This window comes from Drosophila teissieri, chromosome 2R, assembly GCF_016746235.2.
Source record: "Drosophila teissieri strain GT53w chromosome 2R, Prin_Dtei_1.1, whole genome shotgun sequence".
Lineage (NCBI taxonomy): Eukaryota > Metazoa > Arthropoda > Insecta > Diptera > Drosophilidae > Drosophila > Drosophila teissieri.
Window position 1 is genome coordinate 928,345 of NC_053030.1, and position 26,732 is coordinate 955,076.

Here is a 26,732-nt window from a genome sequence, read left to right on the forward strand (position 1 = left end):
TTGTTTTGAAACCGGTAATGGTAATAGGACCTTAGTATGAGTTATCTGAGTTTCTGTTATCTTATTTAAATATATGTGTCACATACACACCAAGAAATTTGGTTCGCGATGTATATGTGTGTAAGCTTTCAGTTTTTTCAGGAATTAAGCGAGTGGGTAGCGCGATTAATTATGTGAAAGAATGATACACGGAGTAAGGTAAGAATAAGTTTTAATCGATGTTAACGTTTTTGCCGCTCGTTGCAATCACGTCCGCTTTTATCGTTGGTTCTCTCTCGACTCTCTCATGGCATTTTATTTTTATATTTTGCAACACCGAATGTGTACATATGGAACTTATAAGGATGCCACCAGGTTGAGTTTTAATTGGAGTGAGACAGCTCGGCCAATCCTGCATTCGGATCGTCCTCGATTCGGTCATCTTCGTCATCATATACATCCAGCTCGGGAATAGTAGCGCACCATGGTTTCATCTTGTCGGAGGAGAACACAGAACTGTATTTACGTCCTGTAATCTGTATTCCGGGGATATCTCCGACGACGTAGCGATCTTACAGCACCTTGACAACTTGATAATAGGTCCTCGGTATCGTGGTTCTAACTTGCGTGATTCTCCCGTTGCAGCCGGCTCACTTTCAATGACTACGAGGTTACCTATGGAATAAATAGAAGGGTTAGAATGTTTGCAGTCGAATCTCTGCTTCCATTTGTTTCATTCGTTCGCATGCTATGTTAGCGACAGCTTGCGTTCGGTTGTCGATAACAGAGATCTTCTTCTTATCATGTTCCAGATCTGCTTGTATGGCTGCCGTTACATGGTTTTGCACAACGTCAAAAGCATTGAAGTTACAAACGAGATCAATCGGACTAAATCCCGACGTATCATTCTTTTGTTAATTGACACTCAATTAAAGATTATGTGAAGTTAGGTCCCAATCCTTCGGGTTCTCATTCATAGTCCGTACATAATTAAGGATTGTTTGATTCGCGCGCTCTAGTTGTCAATTTGCTTTAGGTGTTCGCACGGAATTAATGATGTGCTGAATCTGGTTCTTCTTACAATAATCTTCAAACTGCATTAAAGTAAACGCTGTTCCACGGTCGAATATAATAACGCTAGGCAAACCGAAATAACTTGATACTTCACTAAGGATGTTTAATACGGGTGCGGTTTTCGTACTTTTTACTGCTTTTACGATTAGGTACTTGCTGAACGGAACAGATATAGCCAGAATATGGGTATTTCCTCGTTTGCTGCGAATGAAGGGTCCCAGACAGTGGCGGACTAAGGACACTTGAGGCCCGGGGCGCGCTTAAGTCGGGGGCCCCCTCAGCTTTTCATAAATTCGTCATAAAATGATTATTGGATTATCAATTAATGAAATTCTTTGACAAGAAATAAATTTATTCAGAATATTAAATTACAATTCGACACGAGCGTTTTACAATCAAACAAATTGAAATTTATGCTTTCCTGCTTTAAGTGAAGCGAATTTGTTAATTACTTCGTCGAAATCGCGATGTTTCTCTCGATCGACAAGATGGCAAGACTGTTTAATCTTTGTTCACACATCGTAGACCTCAAGTAATTTTTAATGAGTTTCAATTTCGAAAAACTTTTTTCACATGAAGCTACTGACACACATATAGTTAAAAAGTACTTCAAAATGAGGCAAAGATTTGGCAAAGATTCATTGAAGTCCCACGTGACGATAAACTGATGCGTTTTCTTTGTCATCCATGAACTGGCTGTTTCGATCGTTGTATTCGTCACTCGAATATTTCTCCGCAATCTTTTCACTTCCTGACAAATCTCTTCTTCATCAAAATCATCATACACAAGATTTAGTTCTTTTACAGCAGATGAAATATCTGTCTCCGACGCAGTCATGAGAAAATTAGACTGGATCACTTGGAATGTATCAGCAATTTTCTGTGTTGCGCTTAACCTCTCTTGAAGTTCCTGAACGAAACGATCCAAACACTCGTACATTGATCTTCGATTTTCCTCTAGGACGGTCAAGTGGAATTCTGTGGCTAGCTCACCTGGTAAAAGTTTTCTCTTTCTGCGTTTTTGTCGATTTTCAATCGCAACGTCAAGTTCTCGACTCTTTTCAGTGCCAAAGGTGATAGCTTTACTGACAATGTCATCTCTTTCTTCAACCAAAAAAAGTATTAAAGATTTCATTTTCTTCAGAGTCATGTCAAGTGTTATCCCTTTCTTTTGTGAATATATCTGAGTAGAATCAACTTCAGTTAGAATTATGAACCAAAATTCCAAGAAACACAAAAATGTGAAGTTGCAGATTGGGGGCAGTAACGTGCCTGCAGCAGATTTACTATTTAAATTTTTATCTGGAGAATCACGAATTGTTTCTATAGTTTCAACCAAATTCACGATGTTATTCCTTGCTGCTTTCACACTTTGATGATGTGCGCTCCAGCGAGTGTCGGTTAATCTTTTCAAGGTCGTGTCTATGTTTTTTACAAGTATTTCCCATCTATGAGGCTTTGAAGCGTCTCTACTACGGCCAATGTCTCGAGTTCGTAGCTGTGTTACTTACTTTCAGCTGCTGTACAATGTCGGCTAAAATAACAAACAGGTCGCCAATCCTTTTGATCATGTGACTGTAGCAACACTCCTGCCAGACCTACAGCACAAGCGTCGGTGTGGACCTCGTGAAAGCGTCGTGTGCACAATGGAAAGCTTATTGTTGAACATTCGTCCAATTAAATGTTTCTGTTTCAGTTTTCCGTAAAAGAAGGGTTAGGGGCCTAGAGATTAAGGAGTAGTTTTCCACAAACTTTCGAAAGAATCCAGTAAGACCTTAAAATCGTCTGACCTCTTTGACATTTGTCGGAACTTTAAAATTTCGAATATCGCCCGGGGTAATTCCGTTTTTATTTACGATGTGTCCAAGGAACGTTATCTCCGATTGAAGAATCGGAGCGAAGTGTTAAGCCACTCTCCTTAAGAATTTTGAGAAACTTTTCGAGCCGTTAAATACCTTCATTAAATGTTTTACTCGGGATTATCACATCGTCCAAATATGCGAGTACTTCGCCTAGCTCCATGCCTTTGACTATTTTTTTTATTTTAGCTTGAAGGACGGCTGGAGGATTGACAAGACCAAATGGCATTCGGTTATACTCGTAGTTGCCATCAGAAGTGACGAATGCTGTGTACGGTTTCGATGATTCGTTTACCTCGATTTGATGATACCCCATGCGTAAATCCAACTGCGTGAAATATGCATGGCCTGCTAATTGGGCGAACTGTTCTTCCAAGTTGGGCATAGGAAATGGAATTTTTAGAGTAATACTATTAAGACGACGGTAGTCGACGCAAAGCCGATGCTCTCCATTACTTTTGTTGGCGATGACGATTCCCGAGGCATATGGCGAGTTTGAGGGACGAATAGTATCGCATTCGAGTAGTTCGGAGATTATATTAGCGACGATAGGCCTAAGGCCGAACGGGGTACGATATGGCGTTGTATAACATGGAATCTTTGACGTTAAATTGATTTCCATTTTTGTTAGAGAACATTTACCGAGTTCGCTTGTTTTATCCGCAAAGCCAATAGCTAGCATTTTATAAAAATAGTCTTGCGGTGATTCACTGAGATCTCGACGAATTTTTGACATGGATTTTCGTTATATATTTGACGATGTTTCGAATGTGTATTGTATCATTTAAGTCACAGTGTGGCTGTGAATATGTGCCGAAAGGTGCCGTTGTTGCGTTACAGTGCCCCAAATGAGCGTGAGGAATCGGAGAATTAATTTTTGGCTGTGACGAATAAGTATACGTTTGCGAATTAACGTGGTTTTGCGGTGTCGTTGAGAAATGAACGTGTTGCGAAAAGATCTAATGTTGCGGAAAGACAGCGACATTATCGTGTTGCTGTGACGTGATAACATTAACGTGCTGCGTAGCAATATTATCGTGTGGCTGTGACGTAACGATATTATACTGTTGCTGAGACGTAGCAACATTATCGTGTTGCTGTGACGTAACGATATTATCCTGTTGCTGAGACGTCTCAACACTAGCGTGTGACGCACTCGATCGCGAAAAGACTTGTTACGACGTGTTAGGCATACGAATGTTACTTAATTTCGTTTGCGTTTTGAGCGTTTTCGATTGGAGAGGAGATACCGCTCGGATGAAAAGATCTCTCTTAAAGTTCACGCAATGATTTCTCTAATTCGGCAATTTTTTTCTGCATTGATTGGTTTTCTGCACTCGCGTACTCGTCGTCACTGTTATGGGCATTTAGTCTCTTCAATAAGTAAGTGTATGGGAAAATTTAATTTGGACATAAGGCATTGAGGAGTTATGAGTTGCTGGACTTATGTATCCTGTTAGGGTCTCGAGGGCTTTTCTTGAAAATTTTTGGACGATGATTTTTTGTCCTCCTCTATATTGTGTAGAGTGTAGTGTTGGGGCTTAAATGAGTTGTTATTATTACCAGCTCCTCTATTGTTATCTCTGTAGTCTAGATTTTTCTGATATTGGTTAGAAGGTCTGGGTTGGTTTAAATAACGTGAGTTTCAGTTATTACGGTTACCGTAATCATTTCAATAGTTGAGGTAACTGTTATTCCGGTTATTACTGTTGTTGCGGTCAAAAGTATTAATGCGGTTATCTGTTGTTGCGGCCATAACTGTTGTTGCGGTTATAACTGTGGTTGTTGTTATAACTGTTGTTGCGGTTATAACTGTGGTTGTTGTTATAACTGTTGTTGCGGTTATAACTGTGGTTGTTGTTATAACTGTTGTTGCGGTTATAACTGTGGTTGTTGTTATAACTGTTGTTGCGGTCACTTCGATTATTGTAATCCCTACGCTAGTCTATTCGTCTTGTTTCGTTATAACGGTTAGGTTGGAATTTATTATGACGATACAAGTATTGTTCAATTTGACATAGTCCGTAAGATTTTTCCATGAAGGTCGGGCCTTTAAGTCTAATCAGGGTCTTTAGTGGTTTCCTTAGTCCTGAGAGGAAAGCATTTAAGCACGCTTCGTTACAAAAAACTTTTTTTTTGCTTCTATTATCTGATTACCTTGTTCGTTATTCTTTAATACTAAAAAGAGTTGGCTCCTGATGTTAGATATACCAACAAATAATTGTTTGAAGTTTTAATTATGGGAGAATGCTCCAAGTTCGTTTAATAGAGTGTTCAAGCGTAATAAACCCGAGTTTTTTCGACGATCTGTGACAATAGATGAAACATGGCTCCATCATTTCACTTCGAAGTCCAATTGACCATAATCCGAGTGGCCTACACACTATAAACCCTCTCCAAAGCGAGCAACAAGAACAGTCGGCTGGAAAGGTTATAGCGCCTGTATTTTAAGATACCTGTGGAATAATTGATAACCTTGAAAAGAGAATCGCCATTAACAGTGCCTATAAAATAGAGTTATTAGTTAGCTTGAAGGATGAGAAAGAAATGGCCACATTTGAAAAAAAAGTACTGTTTCACCAAAACAATGCACCGTCTCACAAGTCAGTGAAAACGAATTATGCATTGGCCCTCGAGTTGCTTCCGCATCGATGGGAAGAAATTTTCGTCAAATGAAGAGGTATTCTCCGAAACTGAGGTCAGCAAACTGTGGAGCAAAGAAATCGTACTACAAAAATTTGTCGTTATACCCGTTACTCGTAGAGTAAAAGGGTATACTAGATTCGTTAAAAAGTATGTAACAGGCAGAAGGAAGCGTTTCAGACCATATAAAGTATATATATTCTTGATCAGGATCAGTAGCCGAGTCGATCTGGCCATGTCCGTCTGTCCGTCCGTCTGTCTGTCTGTCCGTCTGTCTGTCCGTCTGTCCGTCCGTATGAACGTCGAGATCTCAGGAACTACAAAAGCTAGAATGTTGAGATTAAGCATACAGACTCCACGGACATAGACGCAGCGCAAGTTTGTCGATTCATGTTGCCACGCCCACTCTAACGCCCACAAACCGCCTAAATCTGCCACGCACACACTTTTGAAAAAGGTTTTGATATTTTTTCATTTTTGTATTAGTCTTATAAATTTCTATCGATTTAGCAAAAAACTTTTTGCCACGCCCACTATAACGCCCACAAACCGCCAAAAACTGCCACGCCCACACTTTTGAAAAATGTTTTGATATTTTTTTTTGATATTATTTCGCGGCCCGCGACGATCCATCAGGCTTGCGGACGCATGAAGGGGATGGGATGTGGCGGAAATATTGCCCGATCAAGCTACAGCTTAGCTTGTGGGGCAGTGAGGACTGCAGACTGAAGAGCGGTACGAACTTTTACAGGCACTTCTAATATTTATTCTCGTTATGTTGGAGAGGTGAGGGGCTTACCAATATCCCACGACCCAAAATCGACGAGCTTACGCTGGCAACCGGTGGCTGAACATCGGATGCCCCTCCCTCGGCCGTAGTCCTTACCAAGGACTCTGGCACTAATACGCAGACGTAACCTCTTGTATATAAGATAATACATCAGATGATGTTTGATCAGGGGAAAGCCGAGAAACGAATGTTTGTTTCTTTAGTTGAATCACCGTGAGGGGGTTTGGTACTGCAGATTGTATAGAAGGGCCAACTTGTGCCGATAGTCCGAAATCAATATTCCTTTGTGGTGCTAATCTATTCGGGACAGGTGGAATCACCGGTTGAGAAACCAGTGCAGATAAAACGGAATCTGTAGCAATCCCAGGCTGGCCTCCCTCCACAACGAATTGATCGAATTGCTCCGAATCTTTTATAGCTGCTGATCTTAGCAACATTTGACGATTGACTGCGATTGACAGCTGATCAGCTGTGGAGTCGTGTTAATCGTTGGGCAGTGGCTGCGGGGTGTTCCCCTAAGGCATACCACCAGCGGCTACTTTGCGCTTTGGAGATTCTTCTAATAGCTAAAGGCTGTTAAACTGTTAATCAAGCGCGGAAAGGAGATCATCAGCTCGACGAAAACTATATATAGCTACGCCAAAACTGCTGATCAGTCCTTTTAAGCCACCTTTAGTTTGGCGCATAAACAATTTCATCACGTTTGCAACCCCTAGGCAAGCATCATAATAGTATTTTAGATTTGGGGCCTTAGCTAGGTCATCACTTGTTTTGCCGTTTAAACCAGCGTACTCAGTGTGCACCATTGTATAACACAGCCAACAAGTCATATTTGGCTGCTTAGCCTTTTAACCTGGCGGCATTTGTTTTGAAAGCAGACAACATTAGTTTCCATTTGTCTTCCATGTGGACCACTATACAAAAAAAAAGGTAACTCCTCCCCAGCTATCTCGAAGCGACGGCCATAGCAAAGGAGTTGTCGATGCGTAGTTCGGCAAATTCAGTTAGGCTGGATAGTAGGCTTGTGTAGTAAGCTAACTAATTTGTATTCTAATAGCCTTTCCTTTGCATCCCATATTATTGTGCTTACAGAGACTTGCTTAAAACCGGAGATACTTAACTCCGAAGTTTTCCCAGGTATGTACACAGTATGCAGGCATGATCGTCCCTCCAGGCGCGGAGGTGGAGTCCTAATTGCTGTTACGTCTACCCTCACGTCAAAGGAGGTACTTTTTGACGAGTTCCGTAACTTAGAATTCGTATGCGTAAAGCTGTCATTTTCTGATAGCTATGTTTATATTGCGTGCTTCTGAATTTCCTGAATATATTAACCATTTGTCCGCTATCCAATCCGTTTCAAATAGACTGTCCAATAGGGACCAACTAGTTGTTCTAGGTGACTTCAATATGCCAGGCACTAAGTGGTCCACAGGAGAGCAGTCGAATATTCTCCTGCCTATAGCACAGCATGACTTCATTGACGGCTTGCTCGACATATCGTTGTCGCAAGTTAATTATATTCGAAATTCTCTTGGTCGTTTATTGGATCTATGTTTTGTTACAATTCCTGAAAGTGTGTTTCTGACTAGAGTAGCATCTCTTAGTCAACCAGAAGATCCATACCATCCAACTTTCGAGGTGACAATCGTCACAGGTACCGTAATAAAAGAGAGGCCAGATAAGTCAACCAAACGAATTCATTGTTTTCGTAAGGCAAACTTTCGGAGGCTTAATCTTTTTATATCTGGCTTTAATTGGTCCGATCTTTATTCTTGCAACATAATGGCCGATGCCATAAATATTTTTTATACTGCAATTAAATCATTTTTCAACTCTTGTGTTCCGATGTACTATCCGTCTATCTCTAACAAACCTCCTTGGTTTATTAAAGAGTTGACACATCTAAGAAAGAAAGAAAGACTTTAAATAAAATTTAAAAATACCGGTTCTCAATATATATTTTCTAAATATGTAAGTGCTCGGTTAAATTTTACCGTGCTTAATGCTCAGTGTTATAAGAATTATTTAAACCGTTGTAAGTTCCAGTTCGCACAGGATCCCAAACAGTTTTATAATTTCGTTAACACTAAGCGCAAAACAACCAGTTACCCTTCCTCGCTATTTTTTGAAAATACTACGGTAACATCGGATCAGGCAATAGCCGATCTATTTGCCAAGTTTTTTCAAACCACATATTCTACGTTACCTCATTCCGAACGGCCTTACTCTTACGCGGTGTCAAAGTCGAATTTAATATTCTGTCCCACTTTAAACGAAAGCTCGCTGCTTTATGATCTTCAGCGAGTTAAGCCTGTCTATTCGCCAGGTCCCGACGGAATTACTGGCTGTGTGCTTAGATTCTGTGCGGAAGCCTTGTGCAAACCTCTACTAAAACTGTTTAACTTATCTCTGGAATCTACACAGTTCCCTCAAATATGGAAGGAGTCCTTTGTGATCCCTCTCCATAAAAAAGGTAGCAAATTGGATGAAAGCAATTACAGAGGAAGCTCCAAATTGTCTGCTTTCCCTAAGTTTTTTGAAAGCACCTTTGTAGGTAAATTATATCACCATGTCAGCATGGGTTCATGAAACGCAGATCAACAATTACTAACCTTCTGGAGCTAACCTCCTTCGTAGTACAGGGCTTCAAAAATAATCTTCAAACATATGTCATCTATACGGATTTTAGTAAAGCATTCGACTCTGTTAATCATTCACTTTTATTACAAAAACTTGATTTATTAGGTTTCCCTGTTGATCTCCTAAATTGGATTCTAAGTTATCTGAATGGCAGGACGCATTAACTACCTTCCCTTAATAATAAATCATTCGCGTATTACGTATTAAACTTAAATGGCTCTAAGTGTAGAGTTATGACCTTTTGTCGTGCCAACTCAATGCAAGCGACTTACACTTTAAGTGGGTGCTCTTTGGACAGAATAACACATGTTGATGATCTTGGTGTTCTTCTGGACCCTAACCTTAAATGTTCAGACCATTTTTCGTATATTTTCAATAAGGCCAGGGGTGTGCTTGGTTTTATAAAACGGTGGTCATAGCAATTTGATGATCCTTACATGACCAAAACCTTATTTATTTCTCTAGTCCGTCCGATCCTCGAGTATGGATCACCTGTTTGGAGTCCACATTATGAAGTTTACTCGGACCGCATTGAATCGGTTCATAAGAACTTCTTACTTTTTGCCTTACGGCGCCTTAATTGGGACGCAAACCTTAGATTACCTCTGTAAAGGATCCAAATAAGAAGACTTTACTTGTGAGTTGATAATTTCAAACTGAATCTTTATTTTCTAAGTCCTATCTTAGGTAGCTAACATGAAATTTACATATTCTAATCTTATCTCTAACTAGACCAACGCAGTGGCCATCTGTTCCCCAGATGTGGAAAACTGTCTTAAGTGCAGGAATTTTCACTGCGCGATATTTCTTATCTTCAAGGAAATGCTACGTGACCGCTTGCATCTTTATTTAAGGGATGAAACCCACGCAGGAGTTCGTTGTTTATCCCAGATATCTATACCCTAACGCTCAGGCGTTGTTGTTTATTTTTAGATAAGGCATTGCTGTAGCGTTTCACTAGCTGTACATACATTTCTTATGTAAATCCTTTTATATATATTCATGTTCGTCTGAACAACCTCCTTATTCAAGTAGATTAATGTTAATTAACTTACCCTCCTTAGCTAACCGTAGAACGATGCTTGGAACAGTCTATATTTTTAACCTTATTCGTGGTGAAGTGGATAATCCCGACTTGGTTAGTCGGCTAAACTTCACTGTTCCAAGCAGATTTACTAGAAATTACGTACTTCTAATTTTAAATCATTGTAGATCTAACTATGAGTTGCATGATCCCTACAGAGTATTATGTTCTGACTATAATAGATTCTATCCTATTATCTCTAATTCTGACTCTCTGCCGTTTTTAAAGCGATCAATACTAACGTACTTAACGAATTCTTAGATATTACTACTAGTATACATATATTTCCTCGTCCTTTACTGTCTTCTATATCGCGTCTATCTTCCCGCGATTCGAGCCGTACGATACACGGCAGCGCCCCTCGGTCGGTTGGGCGGGAGGTGTGGCCGTGGGACTAGCGCGTTAAGAAAAAAAATATATATGTATTATGTGTTGTGTTCGTCGACACAAACATCCAAGGAGTGTCAATATTGTGGGGAAGGCAAATAAGGAGTATAGTGTCCAAGCGTGGCGATTGGTATAGTATATTTTATAAGCGCTTCCGACCATATAAAGTATATATATTCTCGATCAGGATCAGGATCAGGATCAGGATCGATCTTCCAATGTCCGTCTGTCTGTCCGTCCGTCCGTCTGTACGTTTATCTGTCCGTTCGTATGAACGTCGAGATCTCCGGAACTATAAAAGCTAGAAACTAGAGATTCAGCATGCAGACTTCAGAGACATAGACGCAGCGCAAGATTCATTTTGCCACGCCCACTCTAACGCGCTCAAACCAACCAAAACTGGCACTTTTGAGAAATGTTTAGATTTTTTTTATTAGTCTTATAAATTTTTCTCGATTTGCCAAAAATCTTTTTCCCACGCCTACTCTAACGCCCACAAACTACCAAAAACTGTCAGTGTTGAAATTTCTGTGTCACTGCTGAGATTTAATTAGGGGTTATTACAAAGCGTGTTTTGTTTTATTGGAAGGGGAACTATTTTGGCAAATTTATAACTGGGTTGCTTAAAAATCGGGATCTCAATATTAAAAATGATGTTTTGTTTATAATTTTGTGTATTTATGGTTAAAAAATTATACATTTGTTGTTCTGATCTTATTACTATATTCTGATTACTTAATATTAATTTATTTATTTATTTCTTGTTCATTTAAAATGAATTTTTGGGCCTATATTTACTCTTGCCAACAATATGCTTTATGTGATATCATTTATGTGGTTAAGTAATAATTCTATATTATAGCTTTTGTTTCTTTTTGTTCATTTAGTTTTTTATATATTTGGTTTTGAGTGTTTCCGAAGAATTCGCTTATTTAAACTTCTTCATTAATAATATGGTTGACAATATTTTCGATCCCGAAGTTTCGCTGACGTTTGCAATCTTCAAGGCAGATACCAGAGAGGCAGATGCCCTGGTCACTATATAAAGTTCTTCCAACTCGTCGCCAAATTTATTGCCACAATCTATGTCTTCTATCTGTTCTTGTAATTGATTTGCCTTATGAATTGAAGCATTTAAGTTATCGAGCCGATATTTTAATTCTTCCTCTAAGATCGGAATAGCTCCCTAGTGTAGTCGTATCTCTTCCAGAACAGATTTATTTTTCGTTTCTTGGCTAATTTTAAACTAATTATTTTAAGTTCTTACTCAAAATTAAAATATAATATAACGGCCCAAACTAAATTTCCCTGGTGTAGTCGCTTCTCTTCCAGAACAGATTTATTTTTTCGTTTCTTGGCTCATTTTAAACTAATTATTTAATTATTTAATATTTAATTATTTTTAATTAAAAAATTTTTAAATTTATTTTTCAATATTAATAGTGGGTGCAAAATGAGGTATATAAGAATATACCCGACGAATACAGGGTAGTGCGTCACTTGTTCCGCTAATCTAAGCGCGCCAAACTTTTGGCCACGCCCACTTTAACGCCTACAAGCCTCCAAAAACTGTCAGTGTTAAAGACCTCGCACTTCCACTAGCTGAGTAACGGGTATCAGATAGTCGGGGAACTCGACTATAGCGTTCTCTCTTGTTATACCCGTTACTCGTAGAGTAAAAGGGTATACTAGATTCGTTGAAAAGTATGTAACAGGCAGATCAGGATCAATAGCCGAGTCGATCTGACCATGTCCGTCTGTCCGTCCGTCTGTCTGTCCGTCTGTCTGTCTGTCTGTCCGTCTGTCTGTCCGTCCGTATGAACGTCGAGATCTCAGGAACTATTAAAGCTAGAAAGTTGAGAATAAGCATACAGACTCCAGAGATATAGACGCAGCGCAAGTTTGTCGATTCATGTTGCCTCTAACGCCCACAAACCGACCAAAACTGCCACGCCCACACTTTTGAAAAATGTTTTAATATTTTTTAAAAAATTGTTTTAATATTTTTTCATTTATTAGTCTTGTAAATTTCTATCGATTTGCCAAAAAACTTTTTGCCACGCCCACTCTAAGGCCCACAAACCGTCAAAAACTGTCAGTGATGAAGGCTCTTCTTCACACTTCCACTAGCTGAGTAACGGGTATCAGATAGTCGGGGAACTCGACTATAGCGTTCTCTCTTGTTTTTTTATTTAAAATTTTGAAGTGTTGAGTTTTAAATTTTAATATGGTTAACAAAAGCCTTAGCTTAAGTATAACATAAATTCCTAATGTTTTGATATTTTATCTTATTTTTGTTAATCTTGTAAGTTTCTCTCACAAATTTCACGCCCACTCTAACGGCCACTAACCGCGAAAAACTGTCAGTGCTAAAATTTCTTCTTTTCACTTCCACTAGCTGAGTAAAGGCTTAGATAGTCGGGGAACTCGACTATAGCGTTCTCTCTTGTTTTTACTATGGTTGTTACGATACGTTAGAGAATATTCAATATAAAAGTTCTGCAGTTCGGTTGTTAGAGTCCATTGGTGACAATCAGGCATGCTCCGGTAATCGTAATTTCTTTTCGAATTCGATTTTGGCCAAATCTTACGATTTCGTTTTTAGGTGCTCTGGTTTTTTAAAAATTTTTGCTATCGGAATGTTTTGTTTCTCATCGCTTCTTGCTGCTCACACCACCTGTTTTATTTTATTTGTCAAAATCAAACAACGTGAAAAATGCCTTTTATATTTGCAATTCCTTGTTTTGAAGCCAGGAGAAGGCAGAAATTGGAAGGCTTGAGAAAATCTAGAGCTGCCACCTTTTTCACAGTTTTAATTCCGATGTTCGCAATTACTTTTTTACTGCACTTTGACTATTTAAGTAATTAAATTAAATAGCATTATTTACAAACAACACTTTTGGCCCTCCTTTAAATTAATTATTAAATTCTTTTATATTTTATAAGTATATTTACCTTCCTGTTTCTTTTCACCACTTTTTGTTTGTCATAAATGAGGTGCGGTCAGAAATAATTTGTTCATAATATAACTAAGTGGCAGAAGGATTTTGTGGTGATGTGGAATAAACATCAATAGACCACTTTGTAAACTATAAAAAAAACTATGATATAGCATTCACTTTTTTTTCGATTACGGTGTACGTCAAAAGATGATACTAAATATAAATGTTTTATTTTAAGATTCTTAAGTGACCAAAAGTAATCCCGGATTGATTTGCAGAAACAAGTTATTGGGCGATTTTACTGCGACAACTCTTAAGAGCTTCGTTCGGAAAAATTGAGTTTTAAAATTTAAAAACTGGAATTGTATATACATATGTATGTATGTATTTTCAGTAAGTTGTGCGCCAATTCACATGTCTTAACATCTGACTATAGAAACACAACAACCCTCGCAAGTTGAAGAATATTTTTTACATGACATTTATTAATGATTAAGTAAAGTTGATAAGTTGTAAGCGAATGACTAACCTTATGTATATACATATTGATAAAAAAATATAACAGATCGCGGTCTATGTGTAAATATGTACATATCTATGTATTTATACGTATAGGCATGCCTACGTCCGCCAAACCTAAACATGGAAAATACAAAATTTAGTTTTATGAGAAACGAAATTAACGATTCTAGTTCACAAAATTTTAAAGATCCGTCAGCTTCATTAAGATGCCACGAAGCGGAAGCGTCTATTAATTGGATTGTTATAATCGGGGTTCGGTTGAACCAAAGACATTTAAATAACAAGATGCGTAAAGGCCATACATTGGTTTTCACTTTACAGCAACTTTTTTGGCCTCCACCAAAAAAAAATTGATCTCCTCTTGCCACTTACGTAAAATTGAGATTTTTACCAAATCTAAAACTTCGAATTAGCTATCGTTTACATAAATTTATTTATATGTTTATAGTTAACAATATGTAATATATGAAAAAATTTGTACCAAGGTAACACCCCGGCGAGGCCATTACAATTGTTGGGTCAAAACCCAATTAGAATAATCTTGTATATTTGAATTCCGCGCTTTTTGAATGATGTTAACATAACAGCTGTTGCGCTAGGCTGCCAACTCGTACTAGCGAATGAGTGGCAGATAGGAATTAGAAAAAAGAGAGAATATAACAAAAAACATATGAAAAATTGAAGTTGAAGATATAGCCACGAGGAGTTTAAGTGAGGAGAAATAATCAAGAATTGTCATTAAAATTTAACTATTAAACTAGCACCATCCGACTTATCATTTATACTCAAGAAAAAGCTCTTGTTTTTACATTTTGGCGACCGTGACAGGACTTGTGCTACGTTTTAGTTAATTTTGGTGATGATTGTGGTTACGTTCGCCCCCATTTTTACTTTGCTCTAAGTCTCGCACGCGCATTTACGACCTTTGCCCTGCCAAACTCTCGTACATTCGCGCATCGCGTTCGCTGCCGGTCTACCCAGCGTCCGCATAGGATTTTCGCTAGTGCATTTGCGCACAACTACATGCAGCGCAGCTGCCGGCTATACTCAAGGGTCTTCCGCCGCATCATTGGACATCGTTGGACATCCTCCAAGTGCCATCGCCATAGTTGGAGTCGACATCTCGGTCCTCCATCTATACATATTGCCCCCAGGAGCACCCCCATACATAACCTCATTCTGTCGCAACACTCTAGGTTGTACTCTAGGCTTGGCGAGCGAAAATTTTCCACCACATCTCGTCGTCTCGCTCGCTCTCACAGACCTTGTCAAGCAAGGAATTGCCAGATCGAAATTAAATAAAGTAAACAAACATCTGCAAAAATGTCTTCGCTGGAGCAACTTAAAGCTCAACGAACGAGTGCTCGAAAAACCTTACACGTATGAGCAAATCAGTGGAACCTGGTTTGAATTTATCTCCGTTGGAATTATCTTGCCGTTTGTCGATTTTGGAATCGAATTTTAAACTTGCTTTATCTACCCAGGAAGCCATAGAGCATATGGAGCCAGCTGAGGCGCAGCGCAATACTCGCTTCGAAATAGAGAAACTTTTTATCCACGCCAAGGTTTGCGTTCAGGAGCAACTTGGACCAGACGCTAACAGCACCGGCATTCATGAATCTACGGTTAATTTTGGGCACACATCTGCAGTTAAGCTCCCGCGCTTATCATTGCCGACATTTGACGGCAAATACTGCGAGTACCAAAACTTTATCTTGTCGTTTAACCAAGTTATTGGCCACCAGCCATCCATGTCTAAGATCGAGAAGTTCAACCAGTTGTTAAACTGTCTTCGAGAACCAGCCCTTGAAACGGTTCGAGCTTTCCAGGTGACCGCAGACAACTACACAAAGGCTCGGGACCGCTTAAAGCAGCGCTATGACAACCCGACTCTCGTATTTTTGGATAACATATTGTCACTCTTCGCATTGCCAACTGTCGCCAAGTCAAATGGTCAGCAGTTGCGCAGCCTAATCGATAATGCATCCGCATTATACAACTCGTTGCGTTCGTTGAGCACCGAGCCACAGATTTGCGAGGCCATGCTCATCTCCATAGTTATGGGCAAAGTGGACCAGGAGACTAAGAGGAAGTGGAATGAGTCGCTGGACTACACTACGTTGCCTTCCTGGGACAAATGCGTTGGAGTCGTTGAACGTCATTGTCAATATTTGGAATCGGATAAGAAGCCTCCTGCTGAAGCCCCTATGAGTCAAACAGGTGGCCATAGGTCGCGCTCGCAGAGGAATCAGGCAAGTCTGTCCTTCAATTGCACCACACAAACTTGTAACATCTGTTCACAGACAGACCACAAGACCTTTAGATGCCCAGAACTAATCAATCTCGCCCTAGATAATCGCCTCAATGCAGTAAAGCGCCACAAGCTATGCATTAATTGCCTTGGCAGGGGTCATCTTGTAGCCAACTGCCCGTCGACGCGGAGGTGCCACTCATGTGCACTACCGCATCACTCGCTGCTTCATCGGCCATCGCCAGGATCGGCCGCAGCTCCCTTTCCACTCCCTCAAGCGGAGCCTGTACAAGTTTCGGACGCAGTCGCGCATACTCACACGGAGTCTCGTTCCGACTGTGTCATTCTGGCCACGGCACTGATTCTGGTCAAGGATGCATCTGGAAGCTACAAAATAGGAAGAGCGCTTCTGGATTCATGTTCTCAGGTGAATTTCATATCCGAGGAGTTTGCCCAAAGACTTCGACTGCCACGGAGCAAGCTCAACCTCGAGATTCGTAGCATTGGTGAGACACAAACGCGAATTAAACACCATGCAACCACCAATATCAAGTCGAGGCACAATGGATTCGAGTTGCTCCTTGATTTTTGCGTGACATTCCACATCGCCTATCATCCAGAATCGGAAATTGACATTTCTGCGTGGAACCTTCCGCAGCACTCATCTCTTGCTGACGAGAGCTTCAACAAGTCTCGTCGGATCGATCTGCTTTTGGGGACGGAAACCTTCTTCGATATATTGGCAGTCGGCCAAGTTAAATTAGGAAAGGATCTGCCCGTACTACAAAAAACACTACTTGGATGGATAGTGTCTGGTCGATGTCGAGCTCATCCCAGAACACTTCATCAGTACTCGTCTATCGCATTAACAGAAATTGACCAAAAAATGGAACGGCTATGGCGCATCGATCATGTGGAGCCTCCTGAGATCACACTTACGCCAGAGCAGCGAAACTGTGAGGAGTTCTACACCAAAACGGTACGACGTAATTCAGATGGTCGATTGGAAGTATGACTTCCATTTAAAGATGAACCTACCGTTCTCGGAGCCTCATTCGACATTGCCAAAAGGAGATTCCTCTCCCTCGAACGCAGCCTATGCAAAAGGCCTGAGGTAGGTGCCAAATATGTTGAATTTATGCAGGAGTTTCAAAATCTGGGACACATGAGTCCCGTGAGCCATCCACAGTTAAACACTCCGCATTATTATATTCCGCACCACTGCGTGCTCAAGTCTAATAGCACATCAACAAAGCTCAGAGTGGTTTTCGACGCATCTTGCAAGACGACGTCCCAGAAAGCGCTCAACGACATTCTGATGGTCGGACCGACCATTCAGCCAGATCTTTATGCACTACTCCTGCGTTTTCGGATACATCGCTATGCCATCACTGCTGATGTGGTCAAGATGTTCCGCCAAGTCAACATGTTTGCCGAGGATCGCAGATTCCAATACATTCTTTGGAGAACGTCGCCATCGCAACCATTGAGCACCTTCAAATTGAATACTGTAACTTATGGCACAGCGGCTGCACCGTATCTAGCCATACGCAGTTTGTCATATCTAGCCGACAAATTCATGGACAAATTGGAGATTGGAGCTAAAGCCATCAAATCGTCTTTCTATGTGGATGACTTCCTAGGTGGAGCGGATACGGTAGAGGAGCTACATCAAATCAAAAGGGAAGTTACAGCGATTCTACAGGATGGCCAATTAGAACTCGCAAAATGGCATTCAAATCACTGCAAGTTTGTCGATGACGCTACAGTCAAACATTTGCAGTTGGACGACGAAATGCTAACCAGCACGCTTGGCCTAAAATGGGACCAAGTACGGGACACATTCATGTTCTCGTTCTCGCCAAGATTCGATTCGGACCACGTCACCAAGCGCTCGATTTTGTCCATAGCCTCTTCGCTGTTTGATCCGTTGGGATTAGTTACTCCCATCATCATAGTGGCAAAAATTATCCTCCAGGAGCTGTGGCTCCTAAAACTACATTGGGACGAGTCAGTACCCCAAGGCATTCATACAGCTTGGATGTCCCTGCTTGCATCGCTTTCGTCGTTGGAGTCTGTAGCAATACCACGATATTGCCTCCAATCAGCGATACATACCTTTCAAATACACGGCTTTTGTGACGCCTCCAATCGAGCGTATGGATGCTGCATCTACGCTCGCACAATCGGATCAGATGGGCTGACCAAGGTACAGCTAATCACATCGAAGTCCAGAGTTGCTCCCACCAAGAAGCTATCTCTGCCGAAATTAGAACTGTGTGGAGCACATTTATTAGCACAGCTCTACAAAAAAATCATTAGAATCTTCGCTGACAGAAAGCCGACTTCGTTCTTATGGTGCGATTCTCAAATTGTTCTACATTGGAATCGCCAACACTCGGCCACCTTATCAACCTTTGTCGGCAATCGAATTGCCGAAATTCAAGAACTCACGTCAGATTGCCACTGGAGACATGTTCCTACTCACTGCAACCCGGCTGATATCTTGTCCAGGGGCTGCACTATCACCGAGTTGGAACAATCGATATGGTTCGAGGGACCTGAGTTCCTAGGCCAAGATCATCAACATTGGCCAAAGGACAGTCGAGACAACAGTGACATTGATATGGAAACTGTCCAACTGGAGAAGAGAAAATCAGCCTTTGCCGTATCATCCGCCGCTCTATACGGAAACTCGCCTTATTACCTGTCTCTTGAAAGTCAATCGCATACTTTCAAGGAGGCCGGTATGTTGGGTCAAAACCCAATTAGAATAATCTTGTATATTTGAATTCCGCGCTTTTTGAATGATGTTAACATAACAGCTGTTGCGCTAGGCTGCCAACTCGTACTAGCGAACGAGTGGCAGATAGAAATTAAAAAAAAGAGAGAATAGAATAAAAAACAGATGAAAAATTGAAGTTGAAGATATAGCCACGAGGAGTTTAAGTGAGGAGAAATAATCAAGAATTGTCATTAAAATTTAACTATTAAACTAGCACCATCCAACTTATCATTTATACTCAAGAAAAAGCTCTTGTTTTTACAACAATTGTAATGGGGTCGTATACTTAAATGACCTTCGAGTTGACTTGAAATATTTAAATGTTAAATATATATATTTAGTTCCATTTTCATTTTTTTAAATATTTGATAACATTTAGGAATTATCACTCATTATACACGTTACTCGTAGAGTAAAAGGGTATACTAGATTCGTTGAAAAGTATGTAACAGGCAGAATGAATATATATATAATTGTTGGCGGAACTCATATTGTCGGTCGTTGTTTATTGTTTGTTGTTTATTGTTGGCATGTGAAGTAGAGCAAATTTGAAGTCTAGTGTAAGTTAGTTTAGGGCGAAGGCGGGAGCATAATAAAGTTCTCTCTCGCTCTTTGCGAATTCGCCCCGTCTTCGCCAACCTCTGTTAAGCTAGGCCTAAGAACACATATGTTAAATAGAAAGAGGTCGACAATTGAATTCAACACAAGCACACGCATTTTTTCGTTGTCGTTGTTCCGAAATTAAAGCTAATTATTCTTGCCACCAAGTTCGATCAATATTTTAATAAACTAATTAAAATCTTCATGGCGCCCCCGGGTGGAAAAGAATTAGTTTAAACAAATTAAAGTGACAGTGACACATATATAATATATAATGTAATATATATATATAATAATATTATATAAAAGTGCAACATAAAAAAAAATTGTTCTTTGTTTTTTTGTTGAGTGCAATAAATAAATATATTGTTGCCCGCGACGCGCTATTGTGTTTAAACAATAAATATTTCTTAAAAATATTCCGTGTCGGTCGCGAAATACCCGGCTTCCGGAATTGCCGCCACCACCGTGGGAACTTTAATGGAAAGTGGCCGCTAAATTAGCATTCGGAAATCAGAGGTATTTGTGCAAAAAATTGAAAGCTAGAGTTATAGACAAATTTAATGTTTATTGTCTTGTGCTGGAATATTGCACCTCGCTTTCAGTTCTTGGCACATATGTACGTTTCAATATAGTAGAGCTAGATTGCATGCAAATTATTCAATTTTTTGGTTGATAAAATAAATACACATACATATATTGAACCGCTTTTGAACGCAACATTTATTTATTATTTTGTACTGTATTATTGCAATCACTGTCGCCCCCCCCTTCCCCCTCTAGTTCGTTGAAAGTCGCATTAATAGTTGGGAAGTTAATCCAAGCTTGCGCACTAATACACAGACAGCCTTATACCTACCAGCTGCAGCGGTGAACTTTTCGTTGTCGCTTCGCTTTTGCACCGCTACCTGCGTTGTTGTTGTTTGGCCCTTTTTCGTTGGCGCGCTTAGATTAGCGGACCGTCAAGTGACGCTCCACCCTGTATTCCGCGGGTATACCCTTTTCGGCGTCATTTCGCACCCACTATTAATTGATACTGCGTGACTTGAATTTCAATTTAAATAATTTGTTTTCGTTGTTCTCATCAGAAAAATATTTAATATACATTTCGAACAATAAATTAATAATAAATAATAACCTATTTTTATACCCGTTACTCGTAGAGTAAAAGGGTATACTAGATTCGTTGAAAAGTATGTAACAGGCATAAGGAAGCGATTCCGACCATATAAAGTATATATATTCTTGATCAGGATCAATAGCCGAGTCGATCTGACCATGTCCGTCTGTCCGTCCGTCTGTCCGTCCGTCTGTCTGTCTGTCCGTCTGTCTGTCTGTCCGTCTGTCTGTCCGTCCGTATGAACGTCGAGATCTCAGGAACTATTAAAGCTAGAAAGTTGAGAATAAGCATACAGACTCCAGAGATATAGACGCAGCGCAAGTTTGTCGATTCATGGTGCCACGCCCCCTCTAACGCCCACAAACCGCCCAAAACTGCCACGCCCAGACTTTTGAAAAATGTTTTAATATTTTTTCATTTTTGTATTAGTCTTGCAAATTTCTATCGATTTGCCAAAAAACTTTTTGCCACGCCCACTCTAACGCCCACAAACCGCATAAAACTGCCACGCCCACACTTTAAAAAAATGTTTTAATATTTTTTAATTTTTGTATTAGTCTTGTAAATTTTTTATCGATTTGCTAAAAAACTTTTTGCCACGCCCACTCTAACGCCCACAAACCGTCAAAAACTGTCAGTGATGAAGACTCTTCTTCACACTTCCACTAGCTGAGTAACGGGTATCAGATAGTCGGGGAACTCGACTATAGCGTTCTCTCTTGTTTTGGTTTAATAAATTTCTAATTATTGATTCGAAGTTTATTAAATTATATTGCCGGTCTGATTTGATATAATTTCTTTCGGCCATTTATTTAATTAATTCGGAAATTAAATTTAATTAATTTAATTTAATTAATTTAAATATTGAATTTAAAATGAGCCTAGAAACCAAAAATAAATCTGTTCTGGAAGAGCTGAAAAGCAAGCTCCAAAGTCGGGTCAGAACAATTCGCCGTTCAAATGAGCGATTGGAAACGGGATCGATTCCGCTATTAGAGGAAGAATTGAAATGTCGACTAGAAAACTTAAATGCTTCAATTAGAAAGACAAATCAATTACAAGAACAGATAGAAGACATAGATTGTAGCGATGAATTTGGCGACGAGTTGGAAGAGCTTTGTATAGTGACCAAGGCAAAAATAATGTCCCTGTTGTCTGCCTTGAAGGTAGCAAGCGTCAGCGAAGCTCCGGGATCAGCTGCTGTAGCTCCAACTCGTGCGCGACTTCCGAATTTGGCATTGCCAAAATTCAGTGGAGATTATTCGGAGTTGAAAATTTCATCAGCCTTTTCGAAACTTTGGTTCATAAAGACGCCAGCATTCCAGTTATCGAAAAATTTAACCATTTAATTTCATGTCTCTCTGGTGAAGCTTTAGGAACAGTTAAAGCTTACCAAGTCACCGAGAGCAATTACGAAAAGGCACTAGCCAGTTTAAAAAAGGTTTACGATAACGAATGCCTCATCTTTATGAATAATATATCAACATTGTTTAGTCTGCCTAAAATATCGCATCAGTCCGCTTCCTCCTTGAGAAACCTTATCGATACTGTTTCTTCGATTTATGGTTCTCTGTTATCGATAGGAGATGATACAAAAATTTCGAATGCAATGTTGATATATTTGGTATTGAATAGAGTCGACCCAGTGACCAAACAAAAATGGGAGGAACAGCTCGATTATGAGACTTTGCCGCTTTGGGCCGATTTTGAAAAAATGTTAAATCGCCGATATCAGCATTCATCAGCTGAAGAATCGACAAAGCCGAAGCAAGATAATCGTCGCCACATAATCGTAGCTCATTCTCGTGTTCCTTCTCCAACAGCAAGCCTCAGCAAACTTGTAGCTATTGCAATGCAGCAGATCATTTGCTACAGAATTGTAGCCCGTTTGGGCGTCTCTCTGTAATGCAAAGGTTCGAGTTTGTTAAGTCTGCCTCCTTATGTATCAATTGTCTGCGAAAAGGCCATACTGTTTCGAAATGCACTTCTGTCATGGGTCTCCGAGCGACAAAACGGAACATACTATCGGTGACATCGAAGCTATTTGACCCCCTCGGCTTGTTAAGCCCCATTGTGATTAAAGGAAAGATCCTATTGCAGGAACTCTGGCTTAATAAGTTAGATTGGGATGAGTCAATTCCGATGCATTTGGAAACAGCTTGGGATATGCTAAGAAGCACTCTGTCTCAACTGGATGAGATATCGATTCCTCGGTTCGTGCATTCCGACCCATTGTCACCGGTACAGCTACATGCCTTTGCCGACGCCTCCATGAAAGCTTATGGAGCTTGCGTCTATATACGTAGCAAAACTGCCGAAGGTTTTAAATTATCGTTGTTGACTTCTAAGTCAAAAGTAGCGCCGCTCAAGACCGCTCACCTTCTCGCAGATCTCTGCCATAGAATCAAACCCTTATCTGACTCTGAAGTTACTCATCACTGAATTCGATCTCATCCATCTTCGTTGTCGACATTCGTCAGGTCGACATGGTCAGGAGAAGCTACATGGCGGCATGTTCCCACAAAGCAGAACCCAGCAGATATCGTTTCGAGAGGTTGTGACGTCGGCGAGATAGGGCAGTCGATCTGGTTCACTGGCCCACCATTTCTAAAGGACGAAGAAGAGAACTGGCCCAAAAATGCGCATTTCGAGCATTTCAGGAAGCTAGGAAGACTGTGGTCGGGATGACCGCTGCTGTGCAAACTTCCGATTTGCTGGATGTCATCGAGGGGTTTTCGTCACACCTCAAACTGCTTAGAGTGTTCGCTTATATGTTCCGCTTTATAAGAAAATGTAAAGACAAGAGTATAGTTTGCGAAGAAACTCTGTCACCGACTGAATATAATAAAGCGTTTCATAAGATTGTCGAAATAGTACAAAAGCACGAGTATCAAGTATAAATTGAAAAGGTTCGTAAAGGCTCCAAGGTCGGCCCAAGTCTTCAGCGATTGAACCCATTCATCCATGAAGATACAGGCACTTGGTGCAACTTTTCGGTGTTGCGAGTTGAGGGGGCGACTAGGTAACGCTCCTATATCATATGATGCCAAGTTTCCCTTGCTGTTGACGAAACGCTCGCAGTTTGTGCAGAGCTACGTCCGGCATTTGCACCATTCCCATTTTCATGTCGGCCCTCGAGCACTTGTGAGCATCCTACGACAGCGTATTTGGACCGTAAACGCTCAGGAACTCTGCAGTCAGACAGTTCGATCATGTGTGCGCTGCTTCAAATGCAAGCCTCGACTGATGACACAAATTATGGGAAATCTACCCGCAGATAGACTCCGTGCTCTCCGCCCATTTGCGATATGTGGCGTTGATTTTTGTGGCCCTGTCTATACGATATTAAAAATTCGAGGAAGGCCCCCGTATAAGTCCTACGTTGCCTTATTTGTTTGTTTTGCGTCCAAGGCGGTTCACTTAGAGATTGTCTCAGATCTAAGTACTGATTCTTTTCTATTGGCTTTTCAAAGATTCATTGGTCGACGAGGATGTCCGCAGACGGTGCATTGCGAGTCGCCACTTCCTGGCTCTTCGCGATCGGATCGAGGAGCAGGCGGACGCAATTCGCGAGTTCGCATCAAAAAGCGGATGCGAATTTGCGTTCACACCCCCTCGGGCTCCGCACATGGGCGGACTATGGGAGGCAGTGAAAACTGCAAAGCACCTACTCCTACGAGCGGTGGGCAGCGCACTCCTCAACGCCGAAGAGCTGGCAACAGTCCTCGTCGGGATCGAGGCCACGATGAACTCGCGGCCCCTCGGAGCGCTCAGCCAGGACCCAAGCGACGGAGAGGCGCTAACTCCCGGACACCTGCTGACAGGCGGGCCGCTCATCGCAGCACCAGCACTCCGGACCCCGGACCAGGTGGGTCTCAGTTGCTTGCGGCGATGGCGGCTTGTCTCGTCAGTCAGGAAAACGTTCTGGCGGCGATGGTCCCGGGAATATGTCCTGGGCCTTCAGGTTCGGGGCAAGTGGCACGAGGAGAAGGCCAACGTCGAGGAGGGCCAACTCGTCGTCGTGGCAGAGGACAACCTGCTGCCTCAACAGTGGCTCCTGGGAAGGATCGTCGCGACGCACGCAGGAGAGGACGGCAAGGTCAGGGTCGTCGACCTTAGGAGGAGTGATGGAGCCATCTTCCGGAGGGCGATCCACAAGCTGGCGCCGCTGCCGATTTGTTGAAGCCGTGGAAGCGTTCAACGGGGCCGGTGTTGGCGGAACTCATATTGTCGGTCGTTGTTTATTGTTTGTTGTTTATTATTGGCATGTGAAGTAGAAAAAATTTGAAGTCTAGTGTAAGTTAGTTTAGGGCGAAGGCGGGAGCATAATAAAGTTCTCTCTCGCTCTTTGCGAATTCGCCCCGTCTTTGCCAACCTCTGTTAAGCTAGGCCTAAGAACACATATGTTAAATAGAAAGAGGTCGAAAATTGAATTCAACACGAGCACACGCATTTTTTCGTTGTCGTCGTTCCGAAATTAAACCTAATTATTCTTGCCCCCAAGTTCGATCAATATTTTAATAAACTAATTATATATAATATATATATATATAATAATATATATTCTTGATCAGGATCAATAGCCGTGTCGATTTGGCAATGTCTGTCTGTCCCTCCGTCTGTCTGTCCGTCTGTCCGTCCGTATGAACGCTGAGATCTCAGGAACTACAAGAGCTAGAAAGTTGAGATTAAGCATACAGATACCGGAGACATAGAAACAGCGAAAGTTTGTCGATTCATGTTGCCACGCCCACTCTAACGCCCACAAACCGCCCAATGCTGCCACGCCCACACTTTTATTTTTATATTTTATTATTTTTGTATTTTTTTTTTTTTTTAATTCCTTCTATTCCTCTCGGGAACTTGGGGCTTCTACGAGAGCTTTCCATCTAACTCTATTTTGAGCTGTCTGTTTTGCACTTTCCCATGTGGTGTTTATTTGGGCTAGTTCTTGGTGAGCGGTTCTTCTCCAGGTTGCTCTTGGCCTTCCTACTCGCCTGCTTCCTTGGGGGTTCCAGTCTAGTGCCATCCTCACAATGCTACTCGGGTTTCTTCTGAGAGCGTGCCCTATCCACGTCCATTTTTTCTTCCTTATTTGTATGTGAATCGGGGACTCGTCTGTAACGCGCCACAGTTCTGTGTTGGCTATTCTGTTTGGCCAGAATACCCCACATATGACTCTCAGGCATTTGTTGCAGAAAGCCTGTAGCTTCTGCGTTATTTTCTTCGTGGCGAGCCATGTCTCACTTCCGTATAGCAGTATGGATTTCACGCACGCATTGTAGATCCTGAGCTTTGATCGTCGGCTGATTTTTCGGTCTCTCCATATGCGGTTTAGTCTCCCAAATGCTGAGCGGGCTTTGCCAAGACGACTGGAGACATCATCATCCACTCCACCACTGTTGGATATGATGGTGCCAAGGTATGGGAAACTGGTAATGAACTCGATTGGGTTCCCATTTATGTTGATGTTTCCTTGGCTGGAGTGGTTGAAGCGCATAGCTTTTGTTTTCGCTATGTTTATCTCGAGCCCTACGCTGCTGGCTATCCTGACGAGGTCGTCACTTTTCCTCTGTATGTCGCCGAGTCTGTGCGATATGAGACAGATGTCGTCTGCGTAGTCCAAGTCCTCAAGGTGTCTGGTGAGGTTCCACGAAATTCCTCGCTTGGAAGAGCATACTTCGCTCATTAACTCGTCGACTACGATGTTGAAGAGGAGTGGTGATAGCGGGCATCCTGGCCGAATTCCGGTGTTCGTCTGGAAAGGTGCACTAGTTTTTCCATTGTGCAGTACCGCCAGGTTGGCATCGTCATACATCGATTTGATGATGGCGATGAGGCTTGCAGGTACTCCTTTTCTTGCAAGTGCTCGCCATATTGCTGCTCTTTCAACTGAGTCGAATGCCTTCTTGAAGTCGATGAACAGGAGGTAAAGCGGGGAATGGAATTCCACAGCTTGCTCGGTTATTATGCGTAGTGTATTTGCCTGGTCTACGCAACTCCTGTGTGGTCTGAAGCCTGCCTGTTCGTCTCGTATTGTTGGCTCAATTTTTTCC

The 26,732-nt window shown here is 41.3% G+C and overlaps 1 protein-coding gene across 1 annotated transcript; it reads left to right on the forward strand.

Moving 5' to 3' along the window:
* Nucleotides 1-3,379: 3,379 nt before the first annotated feature.
* Nucleotides 3,380-24,859, forward strand: LOC122612735. Its single transcript, XM_043786546.1, has 4 exons — nt 3,380-3,481; nt 15,405-17,127; nt 17,200-18,918; nt 24,150-24,859. Exons 1-4 carry the CDS (start codon nt 3,380-3,382, stop codon nt 24,857-24,859), a joined length of 4,254 nt encoding a protein of 1,417 aa, XP_043642481.1.
* The last annotated feature ends 1,873 nt before the right edge of the window (nt 24,860-26,732 follow it).